General features: G+C 38.1%; 1 protein-coding gene across 1 annotated transcript; it reads right to left on the minus strand.

Annotated features, from left to right (window-relative positions):
- Positions 1 to 1,717: 1,717 nt before the first annotated feature.
- On the minus strand, positions 1,718 to 7,369 carry LOC149039690 (uncharacterized). Its single transcript, XM_089183405.1, has 5 exons — positions 5,149 to 7,369; positions 4,968 to 5,037; positions 4,464 to 4,718; positions 4,132 to 4,209; positions 1,718 to 3,758 (listed from the first exon to the last, which is right to left on the minus strand). The coding sequence occupies exons 1-5, from the start codon at positions 7,225 to 7,227 to the stop codon at positions 3,565 to 3,567; spliced, it is 2,676 nt and encodes an 891-aa protein (XP_089039531.1). The 5' UTR covers positions 7,228 to 7,369; the 3' UTR covers positions 1,718 to 3,564.
- Between the last annotated feature and the right edge of the window lie 2,620 nt (positions 7,370 to 9,989).

Raw genomic sequence — 9,989 nt, forward strand, 5'->3', positions numbered from 1 at the left:
GGCAATTACATAAGAAACCACCGACTAGACGCCTGCCTTTTTAAAAGAGCGATATCACTGAGCATTTTGTTTTCCGACCTGAATATGAAAGTTTTCACTTGTACAAAAAGAAAACGAAGTAAAGTGAAAACACGTCTTGATTCTAAAACATGAAAGCTATTTTTCCGATGTATACTCAGTCAGAAATCCTTGCAGCATGTTTCTCAGGTTAAGATAAGGATAGAGCTATTGATATTTGCTCTCATGCGAGAGCGCAAAATTTCTCGTCTGTAGAAGCCGAAGTTGTAGCACACTGGAACTTGTAATAATGTCAACCAACACGCAGCGTGTAACTTTAAAATCTCCTAAAATGAGCAGTGACGATGATAAACAATCAAATTATAGACTAATGGATGTTTTGTGCCGTACAAAAGCCATATTTGCTGATTTTAGCAAATCTCCAAAGTAATAAACGACATAAGAAAGAAACGCAACGCCACGAAAGTTTTTCATAGGTTTTGGCTTTCTTAATCAATCATCTTGTATGAAGAGCTAAAAAATGTAGGTTTATTTGGTCAAGTGACCAACTAGAGCCATAATTGCGTGACAGGCGTAGTTGAGAGAAACTTGTCACCGTCACAGATTTTAAAAGGCGTCCAAGACAAAAATACAGTAGCGCCCAAAGATTTTTTGATGATTTTCCGAGATGAAATGATAGATTATCAAGGGGAATTAAGATTAGTGTTGTAGCTTTCTGGCAAGGGGGAATATTGGATCTCAAAGTTGTCAAATATAATATGCGTGCAAACCCTCAGAGTAATTGGTTACATACCATTGCAGTGAGAGCTTCATACATTTTATTTTGAGGCAATTTCCTTAGTGAAAACCAAGAAAAACCGGGGGGTTGTCTATCTTCCCTTTAAAAAAAACAACCACATAATTTTAAAAAATTTATGTGTTCGTAAAATATCCGGATCAGAGCTTTTGAACTACGTCAGCGCTATCCTTAATACGAGTTGAAGTTTATTGGCAGGGAGTGAAGAATAATAAAAATGCATGCCAGTGGTAATTTTTCTCTTTTTCGTGGTTGTTCATTTAGGTCATTTCAATTTAGTCGTGCAACTCTCCGTCGAATTGCAGTTCGCAGTTATTGCTATAAAGTTACAAAAACCAACCAGGTCCTGCATGTCATGCTTGGGCAGTCTGTTTCATTTTCTGCTTATTTAATCGTTCGTTTAATCGTTGAATTTACAGAGCAAGGATATTAGATCAAGGATAGTCTCAGCTTGAGGACCGGTAGGTGTCCAAACATTGAGAATAAATAGATTCAATAAATTAAAGTGAAAAAACTAACTATCTACATCAAGTTCAAGAAGGTTCAATTTAGGAAAAAGGGAAAGACAAAGTTAGCACTGGTAACAATTTACATCAAAGGGTAATTAAAGAAAACAATCAACTTGAATTTGGTTTATGACCAGCAATGACTAAACGCTGCGATAAAAGGTCAAGAGGGTCCTTAACTGACTTTGACACTGGGGGGGAGATGTGGAAGGTGGACTGGGGGTGATGGTGAATAGCTTCATTTGCCCTGTTCAGCTCATTGTGTTCTGTTTTTTTAATCAGAGACTCGTTTCGCTCATAATGTCTTTCCTTATTCAGGAGTATGAATGGTTAAACACGGCTAAAAGGGAAATCTGAAGAAATGGAATAGGAAAAATGTATAACTACATCTTTCACTTTCTTCCAGCGAACTAAGATTTAATAATTTTCTCATTCAATCACATGTTAAGCTAAAACACACACGATTTTATTTTGGCTTAACATTGGTATACAAGGTATACATATGAGTCAAGCGGTAGGTAAGATGTGCTTCTACAGTAGTTACACTCAAAACTAATTTATGCATAACCGATGATCGAATCATTATTTTTTCATCACTGCACTTCATTTTCAAAACTTCTTTCCCTACCCAACGGTATAAATGGGTAACTGGAATCTGAAAGGATAATCTGATGTTCAACTGAGTGTACACGTGCTATTAACTACGAAATTAATCCTTTCTAACAGTGAATTAGTCAAGAAAATGTGAAAACTGAATATCAATACAGAGACGTTACATGTACAAGAAAACCTTGTCACTTCATTCGAGCCCCGCGGTTCAAGAAAGGTCTTTGATGCTGAATGAGAAGGAAACACTTAATGCTTACGACTAGATTTCAAACGAGTCTTGCATGTTATTTACTTGAACTCTTCAGCGGAAGATCCCATCCCCTCCCTGCACCGTAGATCCCTGTTATCATGTTGTAACAATATCCCCATAAAATGAACATTTATTGTTCTTGTTCCTTAATGATTAATTGCACGAAACACTCAGAAAGAAAGAAGTGAATTGATTAGCACCAAAACTATAGCCAATGAGACATAAAAGTAATGCAAAACTGTATTATTTCGGTATGTCCTCACCATGTTAAAATTTGTTGTTCGCTAGAAATGACAAATTAGATTTACTGGTGCATTTAAAAATTTCATAAAACTGGCCAGAAAACAAAGAAAATATACTTTTTTGATACTGGATTAAAGGCCATGACTCCATGTGTGCATGACTGTCTCATGCTATTTACCATGGCCTAACCAGGGCTACTGATGTTAGTGGAGATAAATTAACCCGGCTTAGTCCTTCGCCGTAGTTCTTCCGTTTCAAATACAGTAATTGCGATAAATCAAACCATACTGGCTTCATGTTTATAAAAGTATACCGCACACTTTCTATCGGTTAATCAGCGTAATAGCCCTGACGGGATTTGGGAGAATTAAAAAAAAATTGTATATCACGATCGGAAGGCGCATGATTATAACAACCTATTTGTATTTGAATGATAACTACTCAGGCTTAGGCTTTAGAATTTGTTTAAAAATGTAATTGCACTCCGTTTTTGCTTTTTATGTAAGTTTTGACACACTTTTTATTACACCGCTTATCAGCTACTTTTCCGATGAATCAATGTACAAAACCCCTTGTATATTGAGTAAAAAAAGAATTCCTACCCTCTAACTGCAGAAAAATACCCTGGATTACCACTTCCCCCCCCCCCCCCCCCCACACTATTCTAACCAACCCCTCTACGAAAATACTAAATGAAGGCACGAAAAACCAACAAACAAATAGAAAACAAACTGGAGCTCTGCTTTTAGGCTTGATTAGATCTCTGTACTATTTTTTGCAATGTAACAAACGTCTTATATGGAGATTAATAGAAATAATTATTCAAATATTAAAAAAACTAGTATAACATCCAAATGGAAAACTAAAGAAAGCCTGTCATCTGACCGCTAGATGAATGAAGGCTTAATTTCCAATGTGATCTATGATTTCTTTTCTTTTTACTTTATAAAAAGGCAATTGCAAATGACTATAAAACTGCTAAAATGGTGTTTAAAACAGGTTGAGGCTCTAACACCTCGATTAAAATTTCAGTAATTACATTGTTCCATGTATGTTTTGCTAATACGTCGTCGGTCACTACCTTGCTTTTCGCTTCTGCTTCTTGCTGTGTGGCTCATCTTTGTCCGCTGTTCATATTCTAATTACATTAGATCAGCAATAGCTGGTAACTCGCAGTCGACCAATGCGTCATAGATTTCTCCAATACTCAGGTGGCGATGGTTTCCCACAGCGCCAAGGACAACGTCTGAGGGATTCACAACTCTATTGTCTAAAAAGCGAATCTCAATTTGAGAGAAACCCAGCTTTTCTGCCAACAGTTTCCACTCGTCTCCACCTTCGTAGAAAAACATATTATGCTCTCTCATAAATTTTGTTTCAATTGAAACACAGGTTTTGACCTTAAATCAAACTCTGTTGTAGACCGCATGGTTAAATAGCATAAATTGCATTGCTAACATTTTCTTGGCGCCTGATATCCTCCAAATTTCGTCTAAATTATTTTCATCTCATCCTTTTGGTAAGGGTTTTGACGAAAGCTGTCGAAATTTAGTTCGCTATGAATTAATCTAGCTGGAATATGATCTGAAAACGCATCTGCTTTTTCGAGGGTCCTTTTCAGAGTCGAGAGACGACAACCTATGAGTTGAATCAAAGGTTAAAATTAGTTTATGAATAAATGGGTGTGCGGACGCCAACTTATTCCTTACCCGAGAGGCTGAACGTCAAATCCTTGTATTGCTTATGTGGCATGCAACCAACTGACATATCCTCATTCAACAACGGTCCTGTAGAGACAAAAGAACAGGAAAGGGAGATAAATATAGCAGTATTTATTTTAGAAAACTTTAAACCAAAATGAAAAAATATATTAAAGCAGATCAAAAGGGCATCATCAACAAATACAGCTACACACTAAAATCAAGAACACCTCGATATTATTTTAATGTTGCATTGAGAGGATGCTTGTGTGAGTACTTCTTTATATCTTAAACCTATTACCCCTCCTGCATGCGGAAAAAAATAATCTTTTTGAACTCACCAGTAGTACCAGCAGGTGTAATCTCTCGTAAGTGTCTCACCAAATCATCCCGTTTCTCAGATTTAGCTCTCAAGGCGAGGCCACGAATCACACTTTTCGTCTCTGGCTCTGGACTGATTAAAGATGCTGGTTCCAACTGCAGAGCTTCTTGAAACTGAATCACAATGTCCTTAACATCACTTCCTGAGTGGAGTGGAATGGACTGGATGGAGGTTTTGATATTATCGGGCAGCGCAAGATCTTTCCGTTTCTTTCCTTGAAAAGGATTTAGAACGAATTGAAATAACGAAAAACGAAATTAAATGAAATAAGAGAAAGTTAAGTAGACGGAATGTATTTTGCTGACACCCAAATATTTTGAGTTGGTTAAAAGTCTGTTCCAGGAGAAACAATGGTATTAATAAAATTGCTCCTAAAATTATACGAGAAGGGATCTTGTTAGCTCTTTCTTTAGGTACGACATTGTTATTATGATATAATGACATGAAAGATAGCTACCTTTACCTTCTATGGAAAATATGCCTTTTGCACCGAGGTAACCTCCATGACTTGTTGTGTGAAGAGCTTGCAACTGCTAAGAAAACAAATTAAATCCACTTTTAAACCAGTTTATAAAAATATCATTGAACCTAAAAAGTATTAGCGTCTCATCAAACAAAGGAAGAGGATGGGACTGACAACGTACCTGATTCGTGAGTATTCCAGCATCATTCCCTTCTTCTCCGCCTGAGAACCAACATTCAAACTGCTTGACCGGAATCCTGCGATCCCCAAGAAGGCTGCGTCCTTTTCTGTTACAATGTTGACGCTGTCTCAAATCAGATTCTGACAAGAAGTGTAGACACTCACATCCACGCACGTCATGATCGCGGCATTTTACCGACCCTGGTCGAGAACAGACTGGGCAGCAGACACACATATCATACTTCACGTTGTTGAGCCAGTGAAACTCCTTCCGCATGCATTCGAGTATGAACCTCAATTTCCAGTGAACAGCACGGGGGATATCGGCTCTTTTCTCGTCATTGCCTCCGCTGTAAACGGCGACTTCAATGGCTGTGGAATGGCACCAAAAAATAACGGAGATACCTTGGTCTGGAAGAATGTGAAACATGGAAAAATTATGAAACAACTCTGGGCTCACTTTGCTCTTCCATTCTTCACCACACCACTGGAGGAAATGAAGGATAAGTCGGGAGAATAGACCAGGAGGCACTCGACCTGATGCAAATGTTACAAAAAGAGATGGAACGTTTACAGAGTCGAGAAGCTGTAGGACGTCATCTGTTGGGGGTGACATCAACATGGACGGTACAAGGTACTGCTTGCTGTCTTTAGATGACGGCCAGGGGGAAATCAAGCTTAATCTCTCCATGATGGCAATGAGGCTCTTGTGACTTTCTTGGTTGTCGAGCAAGTCTCTCCAAGCATGATCAATGAGCTTTTCATCCAAGATTCCGGTTTCTTCAAGTTGTATCCACAGGTCTTTGACAGGATGCTCCGTGTGTTTAAAAGGTCTTACAGTGATTACGTTTTTGAGGACATCAACAAGCCACTGAGGATCTAATATCACCATCCTTTCCAACTCTGGAGAGCCACTAAAATGAATCACAATTCTCTGATCATGCAAAAAGTTCAACAAAGTGGAAAACTCATCATCTTCTTGGATCCCGCAGTCTTCAAATGCAATCCACTTGGCTTCTTCACGTGTTATCCACTTGTCATGCTTTTTGCGAAGCTTGTTTTCATACCTCAACCACTTCACCGGAATTTCTTCTATGGTCAGTTGCAGTTCCTTCGCAACAGCAAGCACCTCTTCTCTCAGCCTTTTAACTTCAGTACATTCTTCTTCACTGCCAGACTTTGTATTGTCCACGACGAAAACATCTTTATACAGATGTTCCTTGTAGGTCTTGTGCTGCAGAAAGCCGTACGTTTTTAAAGCAAGGTCTCTTGCGTTAGATCCATCAAACGGCACGTCAGCATGGGTGCATACCAGGAATACTGGGGGAAGCCTCCGTGGCACAACATTCGGAGCAGTCTCTTGAGAGCTTCGAACATCTGCACTTACCAAGGAATAAATTGATGACATCCAAAAGTCCAGATAATCAAGGTTTGTTTTACTGCAGTCACTGTCCACTTTGTCCTCGAAAAGTCCTGTTTTGACAGGCGGGATGGCATTCTTGTCTGGATCACAACTCAAGTCAGACACCAAAATGTAGATAGCTTTCTCCGTAAGGAAAATTGGATGGGTTTCGTAGTATACTGACTGTCCGCCAAAATCCCATAGAACTGAGTAGATGTAGTCTTCATGGTTTGCATTTTCCTCCTCTTGAAGCATTTTTTCAACCAGCCTGGCTACTTCCTCGGGCAATTTTCCGTGTAAAGATTCGATATTTCTTGAGGGCTTAGTTGAGCCATAACGAGAAATGTTTGTGCTTGATCCATCATGAGACTCTAACTCAGACTCTGAATCTGACTCTGAGTCAGAATCTGACTTTTGCTGAATCCCCGTTAAATTTTCCCTTTGTTTCCTTAAAAATTCACAGATAACTTTCGCTGCTGCAAGGTGTTCAAATTGATCTTCTGGCTCAAATTCTACTTCTTCCTTCACCTTTCCGCTCTTCCAAATCTCTTTTGATACTTTAAAGTATAAAGAGTCAGTGTCTATTCCGACTGTGCTTTCCTCTTCTTCATTGAAATTTTCTCCTTTTAAGGACTTTTTGAGACTAGTTTTTCCTGTCCGTTCCTGTCCGACCAACATAACTGGTATTCTCTTGATGCAGGCCTTTCCCCCCGTTAAGGCTCTGTTATATGCCTCAACAGCTTCAGGACCTCGAGCAGAAATTTCCGAAGGGACTGAAGATGTAATTTTAAAATCATGCGTTAGCGGGTATAATAACCTGTGGTTGTTTCATGCAAGTTGAAGAGGGGCAGGTTGTCTTTAAAATATAATGCTACCCTTTCTTCTGGTGTTGCTAGCTCTCAGTCTTCAGAGAGTCATGTAATGAGACATTTCATCATTTGGAAATATTAAAATATGGTTATTAGTGCAACATAATGATACATATGAGTTAATGACCAAGCGTTCACTTCATATTGACTACGGGCGCTGTCAGTATATAATATGTATACTTTTAAGTCAGATTCTGCTGAAGTTAGGATACGACCTGATTTTGCTAACTTTTCAAATAATGATAATATTCAAATTCCCCAGGTAGAGAGTACGGCACACGGTATCTGGATGATATGTACACGATTCGGGGTATACGTTTGTAGTTACGTCAAGTAGTCTTTTATAAAAGCTAACCATTTTTTTTCAAAGATGTTAGCCAGAAGCGATATTTCTTTTCGGGATATTTCTCATAAGGGACCCTTCTTTTAGAGCCATGTAATCTTCATTTGTTTGAAACTTTTGTTGATAAAAAAAAAAAAAAGAATTACATCTAGACATGATCGCTAAAATAAAGAAAATCAGATTTTTGAGCTTTGTTCGTTAATTGCTTCTATGAAAAATAGAGGCTGGTCCGCGGGGATTTCTACATATTTAGCGACTGGAATATTATAATTAACCAGCTACGCGCTTAATATGTTCAATTTACAGAATCGGTGAATTTTTGGGGAGTGTAGAAAAAAAAAATTTTCTTTGCATTACCTTACAGCAAAAACGACGAAAACTGTATCAATAGAAATAATCGATCAGTGTAAATACATTTACACTCAGGACTAATTGAATGGAGCAGAGTGAAGGACCTCGCGCATAGATCTCCAGAGGGACTGAAGATGTGATTCTAAGATCATGCGTTACGGTTGAAAGAAAATTTTTTTACGTTTGACTTCCTATACGACCAACGGTTAAAATCTGTCAATTTTTAGGCCTAACGACAAAATTTTTGCCGTCCTACGGCTAACGGTTAACCTCAGCTGCTATCATACAATTAAAAATTAGTTTACTTCTAAGTCAGATTCCGCTAAAGTTAAGAAACGACCTGACTACGTGAACAATATTATTTAATCCGTCTCAGAATTATTTCCCGTGACTATTGTCGGATAACATTTGACCGTAAATAACTGGTTGGATCACACGGATATCAGCCGTTAAAAAGTAATTAGTAAGTTCTGTCTGTGGAGGGTATTGCTGGTTTTCAGTGTCACGCCATTCAAAATAGATCAAAATAAAAAATAAAAACTGTTCAATCGATTTAGTCTAGAATCTGGAAATAGAAAGAAGCTAGATATGTAAAGACTCTCGCCAAGATTCAGGTCACAGCAATTTTTCTTACGGAAGATATGAGGAGAAACGTTTTTCCCAAATTTATAGAGATTTGTATGGAGCCGCCATGCTGGTGCCCACCTAGATGGGCACGAACATGGCGGCCGGAAACCAGCAGAAACATCTGTCACTGAGTTTTGCTACAAAAGCGTGAATTTATCTCTCTAAGAACTCATAAACGTAACAATAATACTTTATTCTAATACAAGAACTGTTCAGATAGCTGAATTTCCCTAAATAAGTCACCTTTTAAACCAACATAACAGCTCTCTCGCTCGTCATGTAAAGGCCACGTCACGCAAAAGCTTAGAAATTCAAGAGTAGTCTATCACTAAACCAAGAACCCATTTGGAGTGAAAATTTGTCTGAATATTAGTTTTTAGCTGCTCTAATACATCATGAAAGTAAAATCTCAGGAGGATCAATAGTTCTGAAGTCTGAAATTTATTGACGTCACGTGAAAACCAGCAATTGCAGAGATGCACACCCTCCAGCCGGGGAACAACTCAGCTTTTTTCCTAAGCATTGAGCTCCGTTATTCTAAATTTGATGCTTACATCAGTTTAAGTCAATAGAACCTGCTATGATAAAATAAAGAAAGTGAAACTCAATTTATTGTTGAATATTTGCTGTTATCAAAGATACATACATATCCAATGTGTTGTGTCACGCGGTGCGTTACCAGTGCTAATCTGGCATGCTGAGAATATTTTTGGGTGCGTGGTGTCATGTGCTAATGGTGTATACACCTTGTTTCCTAACCCCACTAAAGAACGAGACTAATAATTAATGAAACACTGTCAAAATAAAAGTTACAAAGATTCATTAGTATAGGTAAAAAATAAATTACCTTTTTCCTTCTCCATCACCTCTAAAATAAAAACAAAGTGATAAATTATGATAGGATTTGCAAAGTCATTTCAATCCCTTAATGAAATTATATAGAGAACCTACAGATCTGGTGCCTGAGGAGTGCATCGTTTTTTCAAAGCATTGACCCCCGCGAAGTGTTGTTATAATGAAACACTACTTTACCAAGAAAACAAAAGTATTCTCCTAGCTCCAAGTGTGTACTCTACACATAAATAAAGTTAACAGAAACAAATACACGGCTATTTATCGCAGAAATGTCTGATTAAGCAGCTGCTTATCTTCACTGCAGCAACAAAACTAAAACATTTAACGGTAAATGGAAATCACACAGCGAAACAGTGATTTATGTATATGTTGTGGTTCAATTTTATCCTTGGTTC

This window comes from Pocillopora damicornis, chromosome 9 (assembly GCF_964200805.1).
Source record: "Pocillopora damicornis chromosome 9, jaPocDami1.2, whole genome shotgun sequence".
NCBI classification, from domain to species: domain Eukaryota; kingdom Metazoa; phylum Cnidaria; class Anthozoa; order Scleractinia; family Pocilloporidae; genus Pocillopora; species Pocillopora damicornis.